The 26,673-nt window shown below is 34.2% G+C and overlaps 2 protein-coding genes across 5 annotated transcripts in view; one reads left to right on the forward strand and one right to left on the reverse strand.

The window, feature by feature from the left end:
* The window catches only part of LOC106873822 (glycosaminoglycan xylosylkinase), a 419,531-nt gene that overhangs the window by 227,518 nt on the left and 165,340 nt on the right, over window positions 1-26,673 (reverse strand). The window lies entirely within an intron of this gene.
* Window positions 1-26,673, forward strand: part of LOC106878725 (potassium channel subfamily T member 2) — a 747,999-nt gene that overhangs the window by 119,431 nt on the left and 601,895 nt on the right. Inside the window, exon 2 of the mRNA XM_052970033.1 lies at window positions 19,466-19,778. Coding sequence (XP_052825993.1) covers window positions 19,597-19,778 — 182 coding nt within the window. The 5' untranslated portion in view covers window positions 19,466-19,596. The remainder of the gene's footprint in view (window positions 1-19,465; window positions 19,779-26,673) is intronic.

The following is a 26,673-nucleotide window of genomic DNA, read 5'->3' on the forward strand; positions in this document are numbered from 1 at the left end:
GAGTGTATGTATATGTTTGTGTGTCTGTGTTTGTCCCCCCCAACATCGCTTGACAACCGATGCTGGTGTGTTTACGTCCCCGTAACTTAGCAGTTCGGCAAAAGAGACTGATAGAATAATTGCTAGGCTTACAAAGAATAAGTCTTGGGGTCGATTTGCTCGACTAAAGGCGGTGCTCCAGCATGGCCACAGTCAAATGACTGAAACAAGTAAAAGAGTAAAAGAGTAAATAAGCAATACATTTGACAGAGAAATCTGAATGTTAAATGGTTGATATACTGAACACTAGTTGTATCAATCTCAGCAGTCTCCAGAAGTTGGCAAAAGACAGGAGCATTGTCTTGCCCTCACAACATTAAAAAGAAATAAATGAAGTAACCTGTTTCATTCAAGATGATTCTATATATACACAGACATAAATTAGGATCTATATAATTTTGTTATAATGTATCATTGAAACTGTACCATCTGTTGCTTATGTGACCTAACTGTCATGCCAGTGAGAGAAAAATGCATTTATTGATAACATTCACTCTCATTGAATTCAGTTGTACAACAACAAATCTGAATTGAACACTAAACTACAGTTCAAAGGGTGTGTTGCAGCAAAATGGAGAATCTGTACAGGATGGAGAGAAAGATGAACCATTACAAATTAGACACACAGTATGATTTAATGATGTAGTAAAAATCTCAGGTAATACAGTTACAAGATACATACATACATCATCATTGTCATCATCGTTTAATGTCCACTTTCCATGCTGGCATGGGTTGGACGGTTTGACTGACAACTGGCGAGCCAAATAGCTGTACCAGGCTCCAACTGATCTGGCAGAGTTTCTACAGCTGGATGCCCTTCCTAACGCCAACTACTCTGAGAGTGTAGTGGGTGCTTTTACATGCCACTAGCACAAGGGCTAGTCAGGCAGATCTGGCAATGGCCATGCTCAAATGGTGTTTTTTTATGTGCCACCTGCACAGGAGCCAGTCCAGCGGCACTGGCAACAACCTCGCTCGACTGTTGCTTTTCACATGCCACAGGCACAAGTGCCAGTAAGGCGATGCTGGTAACGATTACGCTTGAATGGTGCTGTTTATGTACCACCGGCACGGGAGTCAGTCAGCGGCCCTGGTAACGATCATGTTCGGATGGTGCTTTTAACGTTCCACTGGCATGGGTGCCAGTCAGGTGGTGCTGTCATTGGCCATGTCAGCAAATTTGATCTTGACTGTGATTTCACTTGCCTCAACAGGTCTTCGCAAGCAATGCACAAGTAGGCTTGAAACATTAAAAAAGTTGAATATATTTGATAATCAGAAAAAGAAAATTGAGTAATTGTTTTCTTTTTATCAATAAATATGGGAGATAAATCTGAACAGTTTCTCTTGCTTGGAATCTTCAGTAGACAGATATATAATCCTGTTATAATAGCTGAAGTGTTGATGACTGAATCAACTCTGTGAACATGCAATAGCAAATATTTGTTAAGAGAGAGAAAGCAAGGAATAGTAGAGTGGGGAGAAAAGAAACTTGCATACAAATTGAAGTTTTCAGGCACTATCTACATGATAAACGATAAGTAGGCAAAAGCATTTTTAATGGCATATAACTTGGCTATAAATCTTTTGCGTGCAGGTGTATGTGTGTGTGTGTGTGTGTGTTTTCATGTATGTGCATGCACTTTTATGTACTCATGTGTGCATTAACCCATTGATTTTATTCTAACATCTACCAATCAACTTGCTTTTAAACTGTTTGAATTTCAGACATCAATAGGAATTCATTTAATCTTCTCTGTAGAGTTATATAATCAAAATAGCATGATTGGCTCAGGTGATGATGCTGCAGCCACATTTTACTAGTCTATCTGTGTAAAAATCTTAAGTTTTTTTTCTTCTGACACAAGTATGTCCACTGAATGCATATAATCCTTTCTACTACAGGCACAAGACATGAAATTTTATAGGGAGGGGGCTAGTTGATACACATCAAGCCCATTGCTCAAATGGTACTAATTTTATTGAGCCCCAAAAGGTTGAACGGTAAAGTCAACATCAACAGAATTTCAACTCAACATAAAAGTCAGAAGAAATGCTGCTAAGTATTTGGTCCAATGTGTTCACCATTCTGTCATCTTCATACCTCACTGAATGTTATAATAACAAATATAATCAATAATTGCAACATTATTTTAGATGATTGATTGTAAGAGTTGTTGGTGTCAGATAAAATATGTTACAATATTTGTTCTGGCTTTCTGTGCTCTGAACTCAAATCTTACCATCATGGTGAGATTTGCTTTTCATCCTTCCAGGGTCAAGGTCATTAAAGAAAGGATTCTTTCTTTGTGTTGGTATACCCCACTGTTCTCTCCCTCTCCCCCTCTCTCTCCCTCCCCTCTCTCTCTCCCTCCTCCCTCTCTCTCCCCAGTAGTCATAGCCTGGATGTTCCATTGGAACCTTACATAAAACATCTCTGTGCCATATCAGAGAAGTGGCTCAACAAGAACATGAAAGATTAATTTTAAGGGATTAGCTTAAAGTAAACATTGCAATTCCAAATAATTCTTTCTACTATAAGCACAAGGCTTGAAACTTTGGAGATGCAAGCTAGTCAATTACATTGACCCCAGTGCTCAAATGGTACTTATTTCATTGATTCTGAAAGGCAAGGCAGACCTTGACAGAATTGAACTCACAATGTAAAACCAGAATAGATGCTGCTAAGCATTTTGTCTAGTATGCTAACAAATCTGCTAGCTCACCACCTTCCAAAGTCTAAATATTTGTTGAAAGCTAACCATGGATTTGCTGTTTGAGGGAGAAAATCCATTCTACACTCATCCATCCAGTATTAGTTTTATATTTGAACAGACAGCATGAATATTGCCTGCGAGTAACTAGAAAACTTTTATCATTTATTGTATTTATGATACTCAAAGTATTATAATTATTAAAGAAAGAGAAGGGTGCTCATGAATCACCCTGAAATTATGGTCATTATTTCACCATCAAGACAATGACTTCAATCACTACTTCAGGGAATGATGGCCCCGTCTGACATGAGTTCCAGTTTTAGATGGTTACAGTTGACTGTATTTGGTATGAGTCCTTGTACAAGGTTGTAGAACCCTTGGAAAAACTACTGAAATACATGATTGATATCAAGCAGAGGATAAGCATATCACATTGGTAGATAATGAGCTCTTTAACTTTAGCTGGTAATCCCCAAGAGATATGGTTTCTGAATAAAAACAAGGGTTAGTGGTCAACCTCAATAACTGATATGATTACATGATGCATATAGTCATATCAATTATTTTTCTGGAAAAGTGCATCGCATAATTAATTGCACCATGGTTCAAAAACATCAAGGAACTGTACATATTAGTAGATCTATGATGTTTGATTCAGCCCCTTTCACATTAGGTCCCATTTCAGAACTTGTTCACCACGAGGAAGCCATTGAAGAAGTCACCTTAAATTCTTCTGGACACATCATTTCTAGTATTGAGAAAGTTTGAGCATGGCAACTAATTAGATTTATGTCAACTGCTCTAGTTAACATTTTTAATGCTCAAACTTAAAATATTATAAGTCATACAAGAATAAGTAAAAGATGCGAAGATATAAGTGATTTGCCATACAAGAGCACACACTCTTTCATCCTAACACTGATATTGACTATTATTAATCTGTTGATAGCTACAGACTAATTATTTCATCTGCAATCAAGAACAGTGTAAATTCCACTATTAGTGGGCTAATTTATCTCTTTTCATCACAAGAAGATTTTGATAGCCTCTTCCATAAAGAATCTATATCAGCATGTATGTTAGCTCTGAAATTTGGGGCTATCTTAAAAATAACTATTATTTCCCACAAGAGTCTTCATAATTCTGCTGAAGAGTCAAAAGTGTCCTATCATAATTTATGTTGCATTCTTGACCATATTATATCCTACAATTTTTTTACTAGTCCCAGAGGACTCTAATGCAAAAATAAGTTTATGGCTGCTAAATTTACTTTTAGCATGCAAAGAGAAATTGGTGGGGAGGGGGACTGCCTGATTTCTTGGAAGAATACAGCATTCTTGCCAATAAAGTTTTTATGAAGTTAAGTAATCAGCTTTGGGCCTTTGAATATCCAAATGGTGATTGTGCCTAAATTAACTAAAATATTTTCAGACAATCTATTTATGAGAAATTGATTAAGCTAGGAAAAGACATGTAAAATAATTCATGAAAGACAAATAGATTTGCTAAAAATATGTAGGTTGAAATATTCATTATATAAAGTAATTTAGAAAAACTGTTGCCCAACTCTTTCTTTCAATTGTAATATTCTAAAAGAACTGTGTGAACTAGGCTGTAAAGATTTTCATGATGTGGCAAAATCAATTTCATAGCTGCTAAAACTTTACTTAAGAGAAAATTCAATTTATTTCTAAATGAAATTAAATCAGTTTACAATATTTTCATAATGTACAATATTGTAAAATTGTTGAATTTTGGTCAAGTACTTGAAAGGTTTCTTCAGTGTTTAAGTGAAATCAGGCTATCTTTAGATATGAAAAACATGGAGCGTGGTTTTCCTGAGTGAAATGATATTGCTAAATTCTTTTGTTAAAACTTAAATTTTTCTTTAATTTTTTATTACATATGAATGAAATACTATTTTGATAGAATTAAAATGCACATACTGTATCTCATCATAAAGCATTTGTCTTCTCAAACTCAGCAATAAAAAATCATTATGCGAAGGTAACATTTTACTTTTCATTTTATTATCCTACTTTTAAAAGTATATCTTGGAATTTGAAGTTATATTTCATTAAATTTCCAGTTTCAAAAATATAACAGAATAGTAAATCAATTATTTAAACATTTATCCAAAACTAAAATATGCAAATATACACATTCATAAAAATAACAAGATTTCTTTTGGAAAAATTATAGATTTCAATATGCCATGCTAAAAGTTTCAGCTTACACTTATCCTATGAGAATCACTAACTGGTATAAGATGAAGGAAGACCCAAAACTTTGTCACGGGTATATCACTAATGCCTATAAAAGACTTGAAGAGCTGTTTTCTACTCTTGATCCAGATGAAATTGAGTATAAAGATGAAGCACTTGCCAGAGTTAATGAGAAGGCAGCCTTAAAAACCCTCCCCCAAAAGACAAAGCTTAAGAGAGATCACTCAGCCAACTTAGTTGGCTCAAAAAGCAAGGAAGACTATGAGAAACTATACTCAATTAAACAAGAAAGCACTTAGTTGTGTTAAAAAGAAAATAAATAAAGCTCAGTTGGAAGCTGAAGTAAACTATATCAAGGGAAATATTAATAAGTCAGAAATTCTAACACACAAGTAAAAAGCATCCACCTGCATTGGTGAATATGATTATAGACACTATCAGTGGAAAGGAAAATCACAAATAACTATTAAAGGGTATCCATTAAGAAAATGCTACCATATTGGTTTGATCATTTCAAAAGTTCTGTAGGTAAACCTCTAACTCTTCGAGAAGACAGAAAAACTACCAAAAGCTGTCATTTCTGATACCTTTAATATTGAAATGACATACTTTCCGTGAATTAACTATCTAAAAAAATGTATTGAAATTCATTAAACTAAAAAAGCAGTCAGTCTTGATAATATCTCAGCAATCACATTTTTAATATGATAGTCATTTTTTATATTACATAATTTTTGATATCTGTATTCGCATTTTTGAACCTTATATTTTTTCATCCATTTTTTTCAAAAACAAATTCTTGTTTCTAAGCAAGGTGATCTCATATTGCCAACTGACTATTGAGGGGTATCTTATCTTTACTTCCTATTTCTGCTAAGTTATACAACAAAATAATTTTCAATCTTCTATTACTTATTGTGGAATCACTTCTAAAGAAAAAATCTAAAGGATCAAACTTGAGTCAAGACATCAACAATTCAATGAACCATTAAAGAAATAATTCAATAATTGCAATCTAGAAGTGTTGCTAATATAGAGGCAAATTGGCAAAACAGTCAAACATCCAACAAAATGCTTGGTAGTATTTCTTTTGGTGCTTTACATTCTGAGTTCAAAATCCACCCAGATCAATTTATCTTTCATCCTTCAGAGTCATTAAAACGAAGTACCAGTCAAGTACTGACTAAATATAATTGACTGCTTCCCTCCTGCAAACTTCTGAGCTTGTGCCTAAGTTAGAACCAAAATATATTTCTCAGCTTTTGCCATTTTGTTACTATTTTGATATCAAAAAGGCTAAAAGACTACTTCTTCTGTTCTCAGAGCAAAAATGTTGAAGATACGACAGCTGTATGGTATTCTTCAACAGATAACAATGCTATTAAAATACTTTATACAAATATAAAATCCACAAATAGAGACACTTTGGAGAATATATGAGGAAAATACGAACCTCAAACAAAATAACAACAAAACTGCAGACAATGACAATAAAAGCATTCTGTTACAAACATTGATACTATAAACCACAAAAATAGATCTAGCACATGTGAAACAAATAAAATAAATAACAAAATAATAAAATGAAAACCTAGAACTCCTACAGAATACTGAGCAGCAAAAACCAGACCAGAACTCATATCATTACCTAGTCAAGCTTGCTCAAATATCTTTAACCTGTGCATGCCATCCATCTTGGTTCTGCATTAATTGAGGGAGGTCTTTGCAGAGGTCACTTGCCAGTTTTTGTTTAACTCACCAGCAATATCCCATAAAATGCAAGAACCTTTCCCTTGTGATGGTGGAAAGAGGTAGATCTCCATGCAGTGGTTTCTTGATGGGATGAGTTCTCCAAGATACTCCTCTTAACATTCAGGTGCAAGTTCTACACTAATGAAAACGGGAATAAAATGGATTGTAAGAAAAATTTAAGAATAGAAAATTTTTTTTAATGGAAAGGTATGGAGGCATGTGGCTTAGAGGTTAGGGTGTTGAACTTATGATCAAAAGATTGTAGTTTCGATCACTTGACCAGGCAATGCATTGCGCTCTTGAGCAAAACACCTCATTTCACATTATCTCTGGTTCATTCAGCTGGCAAAAGTGAGTAATCCTGCAATGGCCCAGTGTCCCATCCAGGAGGTGAATATATACACCACTGAAACTGGGAAACCGGCCCTATGTGTCTATTTGACTCAGGAAGTATCTTTATCTTTACCTAACAATAAAGGTTGAAATAGTTAAACAATTAAAATTGATAGTAGACCTTCCTACAAACAAACAGAAGTACCTTTCAACCAATAATAGAACTTTGTCATAAAACAGCAAAGGCAACAAATAATGCAAACTTGTCTTTGATACATTTAATGAAAACAGATGTAAAAAAACAAAATTAAATAATTTATGCAGTACCACAACCCATATAGGAATATCAAAATTTAAACAATAAGTAAAACAGAGAAAAGTATAAATTAAAACTTATCTTAATAAAAAAAAAAAAAGCTCCTCCCTGAGTCATACAAACTGGATTCAGTGGCATATACATTCCCCCTGGATGGCAAACCAGTCCATCGCAGAAATACTCAATTTTTTCAGCAGAGTGAACTGGAGCAATGTGAAATGAATTGTTTTCCTCAAGAACACAATGCATCATTCAGTCCAGGAATTTAAATCACAATCTTAAGCCATATGCTTCCACTTAATCTATCTTGATAAATCACAAAAAATCGGGCATTATGAAAAGTAGCAATGACTCTGAATAAAACAAAACAGTTTGATGCTAATCCACAATGATTTGGTCAATATGGAAATAATATATCATATCTGTACCAACAACAAGAGATGTACAGGAAGGGATTGCTATGGACAAGAGTGTTTCAAAAAATAATCCTAGCAACTGAACAATCGTGAAAAACAATACCAACTCAAGAACTAGCTCAGCAGCTACAAGAAAAAGAGAAAAAGATGAACAACTGAAAGTCATTAGTTCTTCATACATCAATCTAACATCCATTTGAATTATTTCACACAAAATACTGACAAAAATATGTAATAATCTAATGAAAGAACCTGAAGCAATAGCTGAATGCCTCCTCAAGAAGAAAACCATCATAATCTCTGAGATTAAAAAAAACAAAAACAGCAAAGTCATAACTAATGTCTGTAGAAGGAGAAAGAAGAATTTTAACATGGCATAGACTGACTTGGAAATTTTTCAACAATATTTCCCATTGTGTTTTCTGGGGACATTAGCCATGAGTAAGGTACACCAATAGTAAGCAGGTACCTAAAACATATAATGTATATTTTTTTAATTATTTAAGATAAATATGAATCATTCAAGCGTAATCGTTACCAGCATCACCTTACTGGCACTTGTGCCTGTGACATGTGAAAAGCAACATTCGAGCGAGGTTGTTGCCAGTGCCGCTGGACTGGCTCCTGTGCAGGTGGCACATAAAAAAACACCATTTGAGCGTGGCCATTGCCAGACCCGCCTGACTAGCCCTTGTGCCAGTGGCACGTAAAAGCACCCACTACACTCTCAGAGTAGTTGGCGTTAGGAAGGGCATCCAGCTGTAGAAACTCTGCCAGATCAGTTGGAGCCTGGTACAGCTATCTGGCTCGCCAGTCGTCAGTCAAACCGTCCAACCCATGCCAGCATGGAAATAAATATTTCAAGGATACTTTCTTTCTCTACCTGTGTATGCTTGGCATTAATACCTTTAACCAATATACTAAATAAGACTGGACTTGGATGAAAATGTCACAGGAAAACAATCAACCATTTAAAAAAAATATAAATGATCTCAAGCTGTACTTCACAGGTGATAAACAACTGGAAACACTGTTTAAGGCTTGCATGGAGATTCACTAAAAGAACTAATACGAAATTCAGTTTAGAGAAATGAGGTACAGTAAATTTGAGAGATGAAAATTGATAATATAGTGTTAAATAAAGAAACAAAGATAAAAGAATATCAAATACAGACTTACAAATACTTAAGAATTAATGAATGAGATGGAATACAATACACACAAATGAAAGTAAAGGTGAAGAAGGACAATGTAGATGCATAAAAACAGAGTTAAATGCAAAAACATCAATACTCTTGCTATCTCAGTATTAAGTCATTGTTATGATAATCCCAACTATATGCTAGGTGAATCAACATGACTAGACATGAAAACAAGGAAAATAATGACTACATTCAGGATAGGCTACCCAAAATCTGATACAGAAAAATTATTTTTACTACAATTACTGAAAGATAGCTGCAACTAGAAAATTAACGTGATGTATCTACTGTAGGGCTACAAAACATATCTAGTAAAGAATAAAAGGAAAATAGCAGAAATTGCTACAAAGCTTGTACAAAAAATAACAATTTTCTATCTTCAAGGAAGCCAATAAATCAAAAGCAAAAACTGAAATAATAACTGGTTATGAGGAGAAAAGAGAAAATTTGATAAAAATAGATTCAACTGGCAAGAAAGAGCAGCTAAATGTTTCTCTAGTTATACCTCATTGTCATGAGAAGAGAAATATATATAGGATAATGTAGTTCTAAATGTACAGTGTCTGAAAAAAGGACACTGATCATTACCGGAACATCTTTGTAGATTTGCAGCCAAGCTTGCACAGGCTTAGCAACAACATCAATAATTTCTATTACAAATACTAGTTGAGAGAGAGAGAGGGGGGGGTCAGTTGTTTGTACTGATCTCAGTATTTGACTAGTATTTAATTTATCAACTTCAGGAGGATGAAATACATCACTCAATAGGATTTGAATTCAGAATGAAGATAACATTGCAGATACAAATTACAAAAATTGTGGGGTTTTGCATGGGTGAGAAATAAAATTGATTAAGTTGAAAAAATCATGCACAATGTATACAAATATGTGGTATAGTCCTTAGAGGGGGAAAAATCACCTCCTAGAGTCAACAAGGGACCTCACACATCTAGCATTAGCCTGATTACCAAAGCAAGGTACTTTCTACCAACTATCATTCTCCAGTCCAAAGCACATGCTTAGAGTAGAACCATTCAGTTGTGCCGTATTTGATACTGTCTTTCACATTTAAACAAATTTACTGGAAGAGCACTTCCTTCTCCAATCTTACTTTCTTTTCCATGTGAAACGTGAAAAAGTCTATGAGAGCTTAACAAAAAAGCAAAGTATTGGCCTTCAGTCATTCAATTTTCTCCACCACACAACTTCATCTACCATAATTACCAAACAGAAAAAAAATGCCTGCCCTTGTTGGCTGCTCTATATTCCACAACAATTATTTCATATAATCGTACAAGTCATTAATACCTATATATCAAATTTGTGATTAACAAAGATGACAAATACATGTGCCACCTCTGCCAAAGCTTTCAGGAATAGCTTTCTCTCAGTCCGTTTCTGGATGAGACAGACCACATTGCTATAACTTCACTCCAGTTCCTATTAACCTGTAGAAGTACACTGAACCAGATCTCAAGCAACTTGACTGTTCCACCTGTCCAGCATGCCATATTACTATCTATATGCCAATCTATAAACCCTCTGACTTGTTCAGGTTAATCTCTGACCTGTCACTGCCTTATATTTCTTTACAACAGTGTCAATCACTTTGATTTCCATGATATCCTATACCATTACAATTATGTTTGCCAAGTGTACTGACATAACTCTTTTGTGTCCTACTTTGAACAAATATCTTTCAACACCTCTAGCTTCCACAATTGTGACTAATCAGTGTATACAAATATACAGAATATACAAAAGTCAATGAGAGTGGGCACACTCGATGGACTGAGCATGATTCAAAATGATTCCAACAGGTGGCCATTTAATCTGATCACTAGGATGTTTGTCACTGTACACTGAAGCAACCTAGCCTTTCAAAAAACCAGCTGCCCTGAGGGCAGTTGCTAAGTAGCAATAGTTAATCTTATTGTAGTTCATCTAAATTGATCAGAGCCTTACCAAAGCCAGGGTTTTTTTTTTACCAACCCTCTTTTAGATGTATCATACATATAAGATGACAGAACCCTTACAAATTCAGTTTCAGTATATATATGTCAGAGATCACAAACATCAATTTTTGCATAATTTCGTATTACAGAAGTGACACATGAAAATTAGCATTTTTATCAATTATATGTTGTATTTTAAAAGCATGCCTTGAGCTGAAGAGTTGACTTTGTGATTTCAAAATCTAACAGACTTGACAAATTCTAGTTAAAGCTTTTTACAATTAAGCTGTTAATATATAATCCAATACTGAATCAAATCTCTTACTGGTTATACAGATTTTTTAGCAAGATTATACAATGTTTTCCTCTGTCACTACAATTCTATTGATATATTTGATTTTTTTCACCCTAAATCAAATAACTGTCAAAATGATGACAAATAAAAGAAAGTGAATATTATAGAATGGTATTCATACACTATATTTATTGATTATATATTAAAATCAATAAACGATGATTCCTTTAGTAGTCAATATGAAACTGAATACAGATTTCCACTTGACCACAAGGCTAACAAAGTTGTCCAGAAGAGAAAAGATGATTACTCCTATCATTACCTCCAGTATAGTATCAGACACTTGTTTTATTAACTATGCAAGAATGAAATACACAACACTGGCAGAAAACTTGAACTCAAAACTTAAATGAAGCCAAATATTACAAGACATTTAATCTAGTCTTGCATTCTACTGTTTTAGCCACTGAACAGATTTAATCTAAAATTGAGTATCACTAGTGAAATAACTTTGAACAGATATATTTTATTGGCTCTTAGCAAGACAAACTGCAAAAGTAATCTAACAGAAAATTGAAGGCAACAATGTTTAAAACAGGTTTTACTGGACTGTCATTGTAAACTAAGTGAGAAAAATCTCTCTTTTGTATTTAGCAATCAATAAACCTTAATTTCCTTTTCATCTTCACAAACTGAAGGATTTCTTAAATTGAAATTTACATACCTTCTCCAACAGTGTAATGATAATGCAATGATTTACTATGCTCAAAATTTACACACACCCACACTACATGCACACACATGCATGCACACACACACACACACACACACACACACACACACACACACACACAAATAAATACACACATTATATGCCCATGCACACATACACAATACACCAAGAATTTATATGTTCTACTAATCTATTTTCACAAAATGCCATTATTTAATGGCCTGAAACAAATTATGGTCTTTCTTCACAGAGAGAGGGGTTTTTTTTCCGTTAATATCTATCACCAATAAGAATTTTTGCACAAAGTGGGTCAACTACTGAATGAGATCAAACACTGCTTTTTGATATAAGGAATCTTCACAGGCCATTATTGATTTTCTCACACCACAGCATATTCAAACTTATTACACAACCCATAAATAACCATTCACACAGAGTTTTCAAATCAAAATTAGGATTTTAAACAATTAAATGAATTCATTAGGCTTCAGCATGGCCTTGTAGATGAGAAATTTGCTTGCAACTACATGGTTTTAGGGTCGATCCTACTGTGTAGCATTTTTAGCAAGTGTCTTCTTGCAATAGCTTTGTGTTGACCAATGCCTGTTAGTGAAATTTGATAGACAGAAACTGCAAAAGCCTGTGTATATGTGTGTGTATGTAGGTATGTGCATGCATACATATATATATATATATATATATATATATATATATATATATATATATGCACAAGCACACATGCACACACTCACATTTATATATACACACATGTGTGTGCAATTCATATTTGCATTGGTTGAAATAAAGCTAGTGTTGCTGCTTTTATTCTTTCTGTAACTTAGTAATTTGATATGTAGGAAATGATATACAAGTACAAGAGTGAACTATGATCAATTTAAAATCCTTGAAGGCAATGCTGCAACAAGGCCGCAGTCTAATAACTGAAACCAGTGAAACACTAAAAGATTAGAAAAAGCAAATAATTTACAGTTGAAATAGACACCAATGGTTGCATGAGGGAAAAAAAATCATGTGATGTTCTATGAATGTCACTGGTAAAGGAAGCTCATCAAAATCACACATACACACACAACACATACACTTGCACAAATACTCACTCACTCATGCATGCAATCACACACCACACAAACACTCACAAGCACATGGCCACATGCACGACTACACACAACTGTTTAAATAAAAACTAGTCCCCACCTTTCCAGTTATATAAATATTGAAACACAAACTCTGCAAAGGGGAAAAACTTCACAGAAAACTAATAGAAATTTATGACAGCCACATTATTAATAACACTCACAATATAACTTAATATCTTATTTTTCAGTGTTGCTATAACAAAATATTATACATCTCTCTCTCTCTCTCTCTCTCTCTCTCATGCACACACACACACACACACATACACACAAACACACACATATACATATTTATAAATGTGTGTGTGTATGTTTATGTATTTCATTGTGACAACATTACAAATGAAGATATAATATTGCATTATATTGCAAGTGATGCTGATAACACTGCTGTCATATATATATATAAACATGATGGTGTTTATACAACTGAGTGAGAACTTAATACACGGTTACAGAATTTAGATATTATTCAGAATTTGCTACTTAAAGTTTCTCATTTTTAAATGTCAGGCAAAAACTAAGAACCACCATTCCAACTATATGGTGTACATCTTTTCCATTTGAGTCTATATAATTTCTTACAAAGAATTTATTTTTGTGTTTCTAAGAGAAAAGTATCATTTCTGTGAAACATAGATTGTAAGTTAGAAGGTAACAACTATATGATGTACATCTTTTCTGTTTGGGTTTATATAATTTCTTACAAAGAATTTATTTTTGTATTTCCAAATGAAAAGTATTGTTTCTGCAGTACATAGATTGTGAATCCTTGATAATAAGAAATAGGAAAGCCTGATGCCAATAATATCCCAAAATAGTTTTTGATGTCTTATATTTTTGGTTCAAAGACTATAAATAGTAATAAAAAATTGTGCAAATTTTGCTAACTGGATTTCTAAAGGTGTGGTTGTGATGACTGAGTCTGAGTTTGAAGTGGTTGGTGGTTAAATCTATGTCATTTTTGGTGACAAGGTCCTTTGCAAAAATCAACTCAGATATATGATAGAGCAAAGGAAACAGAACATGTTTAAAAGCTTGTGTTAGTGTTTAAGCAATGACAATTGATAGAAGTGCTTGCTAGCAGTTTAGTTCTTAATTTGCAATTATTGATGTCTTCATTAACATTCCTGTCATTAATATTGATTTTAAATATTTGCCACAAGGCCAGCAACTTTGGGTAGTGGGTAAGTCAATTAACTGATTCCAGTGCTCAACTGCTGCTTACTTTATCAACCCTGAAGGGATAAAAGAAAAAGTCAACCTCAGCAGAATTTAAATTATTGTCATTAATAATATGATTATCTTAATGACTTAGTTCATATTTTTTCACAGTATCATATTTCTTGTATTTTTTGAAGTTTTAAATTCTTTATCTCACACCACAACATACACTTTACAATTTCAATATTTGCATATGAACTTTCAGAAAATATTCACAGCTATATGTATTTCCTAATGCTAACTATTCAACCATGAAATGAAATTAGCATTTAATTTTTCACTCAGAGTTGCCATTAACAACAGTTAAATTAGAGCTAACATTTTTAATACAGTGATATTGCTCATTTCCAATCTTCCATGGAAATTCATGCCTGGCCTTGGGAAATATTACCTTGGCTGGAGACAGGAGAAGGTTAGTGACAGGAAGGACTTCCAGTCATAAAAAATTTGTCACAACAAATTCCATCTGACCCATGTAAGCATGAAAAGGTGAACGTTAAATAGTCATTATCATTGTCACCACCCTGCTCCCCCTCCCCATCATCCTTGTTATCATTTTAAAAGTTTATTAGAAAGAATGATGCATTGAAAGGGTAAATAATATTAGCCATGACTAATATCATTTTTATTATTTTTACAAGAACATGAAACAACTTTGAAACACATAATGACCTCCTCAACAAAGCTAAGACTTCACTCTATTTGATAAAGTAGTAACAGGAGGATCACTAAGTAAATGTGCAGGATTGCATTGCACAGTTGTTGGTATAAGAAAATAGAATTATTTAGAGAGAGAAAAAATTATCAGAAATGCTATTTGCACACAAAACAATAGTTGAGTTAGATTTAACACATTTTATGCAAGGACCATGACCAAAACATACTCAAAGTTATCGCCTATACTTCTTGCAATAAAATATCATTAACTAATACCTAATGTTATTTTGTTGTTTTTTCTTACTTCATAATTATTGCAAGTTAGCTATTTAATGCTCCAAGATCAATCAGTGCTTGGTGTTCTTGAGTAAAACGATTTATTTTATGTTGTTTCAATCCAGTCAGCTGAAAATGAGTATTAGCAACAGCTGGGTATTAATCCTGCAATGGAGTAGTATCTCAAAAAGTGGGAAGTATTGTACTTTTGGTCACTTATACAATGTGGAAACTGATGAACATATCTTACTTAGTAATATTATTTAATGGATGTAACAAATGTTCAACAGAGGGTTTTTCGATAAGTTGATCAACGACTTAATTTCACAACTTCAGGATTTGATCTGAATTAAATAATAGATTAAAACAATGGTTTTCTTTTAGGATCTAAGGGAGATGGACTATTTTAAACAGTTTGACTCATTTAGGTAGTTTGACTTGTTCATAACAAAATAATATAATCTAACTGATAAATCTTTCAGATTTCTAACCACAAATAACAATTTTCCTTTTAGCTACAAATAAACTATGAGGTGGTATCCAAAAGTTCCTGGTCTAGTTATGTTTAATAAAAGGTAACTTATTTATCTAAGTTTTAACATCATCTCCTTCGAAATAGCCACCTTGCACAGCAATACATTAGTCCCAGCATTCCTGCACTTTTTGAATCAGACCAGTAAGTTGTTTTCCATAAGCGAGTCAAGGACCTTCTGCAATTCACTCTTGATCTCGATAACGGTATCAACACAGTGACCTTTAGGCTGCATTTTCATCTAGGGGAAGAAATTGAAGTCTTCAGGTACTAAATCTGGTGAATAGGGTAGGTGCAGAAGCAATACCATGTTTTTTTCTCAGTAAGAAACTCATGGGTGAGGAGAACTTGGTGACAGGGGCGCATTGTCATCATGAAGAATCCAATTCTTCACACTCCACAGACCCAGTCACTTTTGCCAAATGCCCTCCCTCAAATGCTTCAGGCCTTGGGGGATGAATTCTTGATGCACATGCACTTGATTGAGCTGCAGCTCTGTTGTGCCTCCTTCGGTCATGGAGATGAAAGCCTCTTCCATTGTGACAACTGTTGCTTTGTCTCAGGTCATATCCATAAACCCAGTGATGATCCTCGACCTGAATGATGGGTCATCAATGGCATGCTGACAAAGATCTTGACATACTCTGACGTGATGTTCTTTCTGCTTAGTGGTCAGCAGGTGAGGGACAAACTTGGCAGAGACACACTGCATGTTCAATTCAGACATTAGGGTTGTCTGTACGAACCCATACAACAAACCAACAACATCACTAATTTTGTTGATTGTCCTTCGACATTCCTCATGCACAAGCTGATGAATTTTCTTTGGGCGGTAATGCTCATGGCAGGTCTTCTAGATCACTCATCGACCTCCAGAGATTTTTTTTTTCTGCTTTTGAAGCACCTGTGCCACTTGAAACATTGCATACAACCCATTGCCTCATCACCGTAAGCTTGCCAAAGCATGCTCAATAGCTCTTTGTTCCGACTTCCTGTCGATGACAAAAATTACAGACTGCAGCATACATGGGATCCCAAAAACACAAATTTCACAACTTACAAAGTAAACACAGCAATGTCACTCAGCACACTGCATCATGAAGGTCACTGATAGCTCTCAGTGTGCATGCAACCATGAGCTATCATCTACTGGCATGCTACAGATCTAGTCTGGGAAATGTTTGATTATATAAAACATTCCACTCAAAATTTCTGTCCTTTAACCCCATACAAATGTGAATCTTTTATCCCTTGTTTGTATAAAAGTATTACAGAAATGGGCAAAGTTAACCTCATTGGGATTTGAACAGAATGCATAGAGAGTCAAAACAAACAATACAAGACATTTTAGTCAATGCTCTAATGACTGTTAATTTACTGCCTTGTATATGAGAGAAAAATAGAAGAGAGATTGTAGCTAAGAGGGCCACAAGACCATTATCAACTTTCAAGGAAGATTACATTTTACTGGAATAAACTAAAAATTTATTTTACACTTGCTCTGGTTGGTGCAAGGTATATAAAGTAGGGAAAATCTGATGATGTCCAGTAATGAAGGCTACAATTCAGAAGATACACAGATTACAAAGTTACAAATTCCCAACTAAGAATTGAACATTTTTCTCACCTCAGTTGTTGTTATATCTAGATTTAGATAGTGTATAGAAAACAGACACTCATAGAGCCAGTTACTCAGTTTCCACAGTGTATAGGTGACAAAGATCACATTATCCCTGAATGGGATGCTAGTCCTTCACTGACTTTTGAACTGTAGCACTTCTTAAAGTCTATCTAAGTTTGTACTAGTACTCTGTCCTTTTTATGCTGTTTAAAATGTGATTTCATTTCCTTCTCAATCCATACTTCATCTTTAAATCCTTTGTAGATATAATATAAGTGGCTTATTAAAGTTTTGTTAGTTTTGTGAAGGACTGTGAATTTCATTTCTTTGCAGGATGAGGCTGGTTCTCTCTCAAAGGATATTGGTTCTCAATATATGATATGAGTTCTTTCTCAGTAAAGAGTATTGTTTCTTCAAAGCAGATGTACCCAGCTTAGTGTTTTCTCCATTGGGTCTTTTTCTTTTCTTGTTTTTTTTTAAAGATACTGCTAATCTCCTTCGACCTTTGTCTGGCCCTTATCCTCACAAATAAATAGAGCATTACTACTAAATTAGGATGTAGGTCCTGGTCACTTAGCTCTAACTTATGTTGTTGTTGCTGTTGTAAGTGATGCCCCTTGTTTTCAATGGTTGTGGCTGGGTAAGATGGAGGAAGTTGCTTGGATCTTATGATTTGCTCTTGGCAATGTGGATGGGGTAATCTCATTTGTTGACTTAAGTATTATGCTTGGTGTCATCATCACCATCATCATTTAATGCCTGTTTTTCATGCTGGCATAGGTGTAACCTCTTAAATGACTTTTAGTGCCACAAGTGTAGCATCTTGGTTGTCTACCTTCTAAGCTGAATGTAAAAGTCTCTCTTCTGGTACTCTCAACAGAACACAGTTCTCATGGCCCTGCAGGGTCACAAGGACTTGTATGCATATGGCTACCCCACCACACATCATACTAACACCAGTTATGGCTGCCCTAACCACATGCCCATGATAGCACTATGAAGATAATTACTAGCTAGGAATCAATGTCATCAACAACGTCCCTGACAGTGACCCTTCTGCTTCTCTTTCCCAAATACTGCAGAACTAGCTTTCAGACAGGTGAATCACATAAAATTTGGGCTTGCATTTTCACCCTGTCCTTTGTGTTAAAGAAGCACATATGATAGCATACAACTTCACTCTACTTATAACAACTGAGAAGAGAGTAAAAATGTTCAATTCCCACAAATTTATCCCTTTTGATTTTTTTTTTCACATCTTTATAAGCTGCATTTATACTTAGTTTGCTGTCTATCTCTTTCAACTAAGTTTGAAAATAAAGAATTTGATGGTATTTATTACAAGCCACTTAAAACTTTTTACATTATAAACCTGATGTTAAGAAAATATCTTAACAAAGAACCTTTTCAGATAAAATAATTAGCAAAGTTTTTAATCTAAATATGAATACTTTCAAACAAGTGGTTTTGTATTTTAGGACAAAGGGCAATCTTGTGCAAGTTGGTATCAAGAGAGTTAAGCACATAAATATTTTTTTTATGTTTAAAGCAAGTAATCCTTGAGAAACTAATTTAATCTGAAATAAGTTATAATTACAATAAAACGAATTTTATCATTTAAAACTAATCAACTTAGAAAGGAAGTGTTATTAAACATCTATCCCTATAAGATATACATAACAACAAGAGGGAAAAAAAGATTTTTTTTTATTTTTACCATTGAGTAAAGACAAGCTCATATTGGAGGGTTAAGAGTTTCAATTCCAACTGAAGCCAGACACTTTACTTATTTTACTAGTCACAGAGAAAAACAAACATTATACATTCTTGTCTCTTTGCACCAATAGATACAAAGTAAGAAATCAATTCCCACATACTTCAGAGATAAACATTCTTTAAAATAGCAATAAAGTAACATTCACAGGAATAAAATTAAACACTGTAATTATGTAAATATTTAATTTTAAAAAATTCTTTTTAATTATATGTTTTTTTTTTACTCTTTTGTTTAGGTAGTAAAATAAGATTTGAAACATCAATACTAACACTGCGACATTCCTTCAGATATTATTCGCTTTAAATTCTAACTAAAGCAGCAAATTTCTGCAGCCAATCTACAGCATTGATGAGTTATTGATCGGCGATGATGGTAACTGAAACTTCAGGCAGCATGAAGGAAAGCTGCCATTCAGAAGAAGACAAAGAGGAAGAGGGGATGAACAACAGTAACCACAGTAGTAAGCATCGACAGTTTATGGCTAGGCTACACAGTACAAAATCATTTGTAGAATCTCTTTTGGACCCCGATGATTCAGCTATGCAAAGGTAAGATTAAGTGTGTTGTTTTTCTCTCATACTTAAGATTACTGCTAATAATACTACTATCTTATAAAAATCAATAATTTTTTGCACAACTGCAACAGTTTTCAGTACCGACATTAAATGCTTAATATTTCAACAGGATATTTTCTTGAAAAATTCTAAGTTGTGCAGTCAATCCCCTGTTGGTGTTCGAATACATGTTTGTTTTAAATAAAATGTTCTGTTTTGTAATGCTACTGTCATTACATCATGGTGCATATGACATTTATATAAAAAAAAAGAGGTAACAGCAGAAGAATCTGATTGGATGAACTGAGATCCAAAAGTTTAGATCCTATTCATTCATAACATTGAATTTTATCTTCAACTTGTTTTTTATTTATTTATATTTTCTAATATTTAAAGAAAAAGTACTTTAGCACGATGCTCTATTTATGTAGTGCATTCATGCAGTATATATATATATATATATATATATATATATATATATATGTACTTGAGTATGTATGTATGTATAAGTGTATACATGTGTGTATGTGGATATATGCATCTATTTGTGTGTGCGTATAAGTGTGTGGATATATATATATATATATATATATATGTACATTTGTTTGTGTGTGAAAACAGGTTTTTTTGTTTCTCTTTTTTGGGGGGGTTAAGAAAAATGTAATCCAAGTGAACAACTGTTACAATAACCTCTTAAGAAAGAATTTGTTGGGGAAACAGTATTCTCACCATAGCCAGTATTTTTTTATTTACCGTTTATTTACCACCTGGTCACTTGCCTCATTGAAAATATTTATTTCCATCATTTAAAGAATTTTTTTCTGTATTTTCTACTTCATTAGTGGTATTATGTTATATTTTTATAGCTGTTCTTATTAGCAATATTTTATGGTTTATTCCATAATTAAAATAATCTCTTGACCGATGAGGTCAACTCACATTAATAACCATAGGATTATAAAACTTCTCCATATTCAGTAAAATCAGAAAGCATTTATGGGTGTTCTTCGATAAATTGTTTACTTTATCAAGGTACACACATCTCTCAATTTTTTTTATTTTCAGTGCAAGGGTGGCTGTGTGATAAGTGTACTTCCCAACCGCATGGGGCAAATGTCTTCCTCTATAGTCCCAAGCTGACCAAAGCCTTGTTGGTGGACAGTGGATTTAGTAGACAAGAATTAAACAAAACCTGTGTGTGTGCATGTGTGTGTGTGTGTGAGTGCATATGCATGCATTTATGGTTGTATGCATGTGTGTATTAGTGTTATTGTTTTCTTGCCTTGAGTTAACATGATAGTTGTAAACAAGCTTCCAACCGTCAGTGGAAACATGTATGTCGGCTCATAGAGAAATATTACCTTACTTTGAAAGAGGTGAGGGCACTGGCTCGGGAACAAAATTTGTTTAGCAGGTACAAACCCAGGTCCAAAATTTTTTACAAACAAGGTCTAATTGTTTTCTTTTGCAAATTTATTTTTGTTCTTTGAAAAGAAACCTAGCTTCAAGCTATTTGTTACAGATCACTTTTTATTTACTGTATTCTAAACCTGAGAAAAGTAGGGGTGCAAATTTTGATTTTGCAGCCCATAAAAATTCTAGAGGGTGCAACAACAACAACAACAACAACAACAACATCAAAAAATACCTCAGGAATGAGAACCCAGGTTCGAAATTTCCCCAAGACACCTGATGAAGGCTGAAGGTTATATCAGCTGAAATGTTGTGTTAACAACAAACAAGATGAGGACAAATATCCGTCAAATGTAAATAATGTAAACAATGAAGAATTATAGGTATTTGTAAGACAAGGATTAGTAGGATCAGTATGTGATATTGAGAACACTGACTTCTATTGTATGAATTTTGTTAAAGTCAATCTCAGCACTCTGTTGTTATTATTCAGTCTATTCATTGTCAGTAATCCTATATTCTTTCATTATTGAGTTGCATCCTTTTTTATTTCTGATAGGGAGTAAAAAGTAATTGTCTGCTTACTTCTACAACCCAAAACATTCTGCAAAGCAGAAGTAGCAACCAATTTTCCAAACACATCAACCAGTTATTTGTCCTCAGTCACAAAGCCAAACCCTTGGTTTAGTCCCATTTTGTCTCACTACATTTCAGGTGATACATTCCTGCATAAACCCACATAACACTGATATCAGAACTAGCTATCACCAGTTAACATTCTTCAAATGATTCTTATTGTTCTTGAACTGGATTTAAAATTACAATGAGGTTAGGTACCTGAAAATAATGATTTAGGGAGTCCCTTGTTCTAAATGGCACCATACAAAGCTCAGTTATATGATAAGAAGTATGTAAAGATGTCTATGGCAAGTGACCTTTATTGGACATCAAACAAATATGTTGTTAATATGGACATGTGATATCAATCATTTTGGTTGGGGGTAAGTGGATTACAAAGACCCCAGTGCTCAACTGGCACTTATTTTATTGACCCCAAAAGGTTGAAAGGCAAAGTTGACCTCAGCAGAATTTGAACTCAGAACATATAGAAGGATGAAATGTTGCTAAGCATTTTGCCCAGCATGCTAATGATTCTGCCAGCTCACCATGTATACAAAAGTTGGTAGCAGAAGATATAAATACTAAAAATAGTCGAAAGAATGAAATTACTTACTTTATGATCATAGATGATATGGTGTAGACTAAAGACATATGAAAACACATAAGCTTTAGAATTTATCCAACGAATGCTGGGATGGATAACAGAAATAGTAACTAAATGATGCTGATGATGAAAGATGGCAAGTATGATGATGATGACGATGATGATGGTGATGGTGATGATGACAGTGAAGATTGTGATGATGAAGATGGTGCTGGCTAATTTCCATAAGTATTTGAGAGCTCAATTCCAAGATTCAAACTATTGATTAATACCAAATCCATCTGCTTCACATTACATTACATAAAATGGGGCATAAAACTGATTAAATAAACTTTATTGCTGTCTAATATCTATATAAGGAACTGTAGTGTCTGTTAACACAAACATTAAAGTATGCCACATGAGGATTAACCCTTTCGTTACCAACCCGGCTGAAACCGGCTATGGCTCTGTAGTACAAATGTCTTGTTTTCATAAGTTCTAAATAAAACTTTTCCACCAAGCCTTAGTCAGAATTTAAGTTCTTAACACTAGCTTCATGATAACTGAGTTATTTTACTAAATTCTTTGTTATATTTAAAGTAATTGAAAGAAACATGGAGCATCTCAAAATAAATACAGTAACGAAAGGGTTAAAGTGTCTGTCATACAGAGGTTCTAGCATGGGTAGCACCATAGCACTATAAACCAGCATAAATTTAAATTTTATGATAGTAAAGTCAGTGTTTTTCTTTTTAATATTCTTTTAAATATCTTTAATATATTTAATATTTTTATAATTTCAGTATTTGCAGTAATATGACATTTTCTCTTATTAGCTATCAGGTACACTTTGAACAAAAAAAATGCAAAACAATAAAATAAGTTCCTATTTATGACCAATTTCTAAACAGAAAAATATAATGTTTTCATTATAATTCTAAGAAGTATAAAATATAACAGAAAAACTATCATGTTTCCATAAGATGTATTTTTGGTAATCTAGAACAATATAATAAAAGATTATACTGTAATGGATTTGAAATAAAAATATTTGTATTTTCTCTTGTTGGTGAAGTCCCAGAAGTATTCATCACATCATGTGGTTGCATGCAATGGCTTCCTGATTCCCTTAGAGAATTATAAACCAAACATAATCCATGGAGATAAATGTTTACATGAATGCACATGGAGAAGGAAAAAAAACATTAATCAAAATATAACTGGGGACAGAAAAGGTATAAATGGGGAGGGGGAATATGCGTGTGTGTATGTGTGTGAGTGTGTGTGCGCGTGTATGCATGCACAAGTGTATATGCGTATTGCCACATAGAGGTGCAAGAATGGCTGAATGGTTAAGGAGACACCCATTGCAACCATAAAATCCCAAGTTCAATTCTGCAGCATGGCAACTTGGGGCACCTTTCAACAGAGTCTCATGTCAACACAAGCCTTATATGAATGGAAGTGGGTACATAAATTGTGTGGAAGTGCAGCAGATGAGCTGTGTCCATAAATCAAGATCAGCTTTGTCATACACAGTGTCATGCAGATCCTGCCTAAGGATTACTTTAAGGGTATACATGTTAGTAGAATTATTCAGTCACATACATACTAATACCAAGGCCATCTTAGAACATTACTGACCCCCACCCTGCCCCAAGCAAATCAATGCACTGGACTTTATAGTATTTATTTATTGACAACAAATCCAGCATACACAGATCAGAATTGGGCCCCTAGGCCCGAGAAGGTCCTCAGGCAAATGCCCACTGTGCCCATGCCTGTCATAAGGGGTGATAGAAATATGGAAAAGAATACATAAAGCAGTTTCATAGAAATCTAAGACCTAATGATAATGTATAAGTGGAGCTTGGAAGGCAGGAATTATATAAAAGCTTGTTGAATGTGTGTGTGTCTGTGTGTGTTTATAGTTTTTGCCAATTTACACATTGATGACAGTGTTGGGTGTGAATATCAGTAAATCTTTGCACTGATGTACAGATTCTACATTGCCATTCCCAGTAAGCAACTTATTTATAAATATGTATATATATATATTCATTTATGTAACTATGATGTTCTTGTTTACAAACTACAACAGACTATGAATAAATAAATAAATAAATAAATAAATAAATAAATAAATAAAAATAACTAATATGAACAGAATTTCCAGATCTAGTCAATCACTTTCAGAAAAGAAGAACTTGATGCTATATGGAAAAGAAAGGAAAATAAATACTACAGAGAATATGGTTGGGACTATCAAATGCCTGAGGACATAAATTTTCACCATCATAGACAGTAAATCTTATCAAATTATGCACAATGTTAAACATAACAAAAGGTGGAATGTCAAAGCATCAGTAGATTGTAAGAGGTTCTGTAGTATTTAGTTACATACTTTTACATTTGTTGTTCAAATCTTGACATGGTCAACTTTGTTTTTCACCCTCTTGTCATGTGTATACATGGCACCCGTGGCAGTGACACATAAGAGACACCCAGCACACTCTGTGTAATGATTGGTATTAGGAAGGGCATTCAGTCATAGAAATGAAGCCAAAACAGACTGGAGACTGGTACAGCTCTCCAGCTAACCAACTCTAGTCAAACCCTCTTACCCATGCCAGCATGGAAAATAGACACTAAATGATGATGATCATATATAGATGGAAGTGTATTTATACATAGGCACACAGGTATAGCTTTGTGGTTAAGTTCGCTTTGTAAGTACGATACACTTCCACCTATATATATATACTCTTTTACTTGTTTCAGTCATTTGACTGCGGCCATGCTGGAGCACCACCTTCAGTTGAGCAAATCGACCTCAGGATTTATTCTTTGTAAGCCTAGTACTTATTCTATTGGTCTCTTTTGCCGAACCGCTAAATTACGGGGACATAAACACAGCAGTATCAGTTGTCAAGCGATGTTGGGGGGACAAACACAGACACACAAACATATACACACACATACATGTACATATATATACATGTATACAACGGGCTTCTTTCAGTTTGCGTCTACCAAATCTACTCACAAGACTTTGGTCGGCCCGAGGCTACAGTAGAAGACACTTACCCAAGGTGCCATGCAGTGGGACTGAACCCGGAACCATGTGGTTGGTAAGCAAGCTACTTACCACACAGCCACTCCTATACTTATATATATATATATATATATATATATATATATATATATATATATATATATATATATATATATATATACAAACACACACACATAGCCATATATACATATATGACAGGCCTCCATACAGTTTTCACCTTCCAAATTCACTAATGACGTATTGGTTGGCCTGAGGTTATAATAGGAGACATTTGCTCAAGGAGCTGTGCAGCAGAACTGAACACGAAGTCACACACTTGCAAAGTGAGCTTCTTAACCACACAGTCATGCTTGTACTTATATTAGTGGAAGACATGAACACTTTGTAATGGAGATGGCTTGATAGATATAACAGAGAGGAGATAAATTCAATCAAATACTATTCTCTGTAACTCAAGTATTATATCTGTAAAATAAGTGAACAGTAAATATATATTTACTATATATATATATATATATATATATATAGTAAACTGTGGCATGCCATGCAGGATTTGATCTTCCTCTCAACTATATTACCTTTTATGTTCCTAATCTTTGCTCCCGGATACAGGAAGTCCTCAACCAAATCTAGTGGCTTCCCACCTACATTCATAATCTTTTCTGGCTTCTTAATGTTCTCTACCAGATACTTCAACTTAATCTCATTTATTTTCAGCCCTTCATAAAGAACTGAAGATCCGTCTCTTCATTGCTGCAATGGAGTCTGTGCTGTTGTACGGGTCTGAGACTTGGACACAAGAAACTCACTCAGATGGTGGATGGGTGCTACATGAGAATGCTGAGGATGGCTCTGAACATTAATCAGTATATATCAGGATGAAGAACTCAGACCTGTACGAAAGCCTCCCAAAAAGTTAGCTCAAAAATAACACAGAGGAGACTGAGGTTAGCTGGACATGCTCACCCTCATTCAGAGTTGATACTGCACTCAGTGCTCATGTGGGAGCCCCTACATGGACACACTAGAAGAGGGAGACTGAGGATGTTGATGTCCTAAGGACAGACACTGGTCCCTGGGAGTCACAGTACATGATAGCAATGATGAGGGACAAGGACTATTACAGAGAACTCAACCATGGATCTTGGGAATTTTACCCGCTCTAGATATATATATATATATATATATATATA

Source organism: Octopus bimaculoides, chromosome 1 (assembly GCF_001194135.2).
Source record: "Octopus bimaculoides isolate UCB-OBI-ISO-001 chromosome 1, ASM119413v2, whole genome shotgun sequence".
NCBI lineage: Eukaryota > Metazoa > Mollusca > Cephalopoda > Octopoda > Octopodidae > Octopus > Octopus bimaculoides.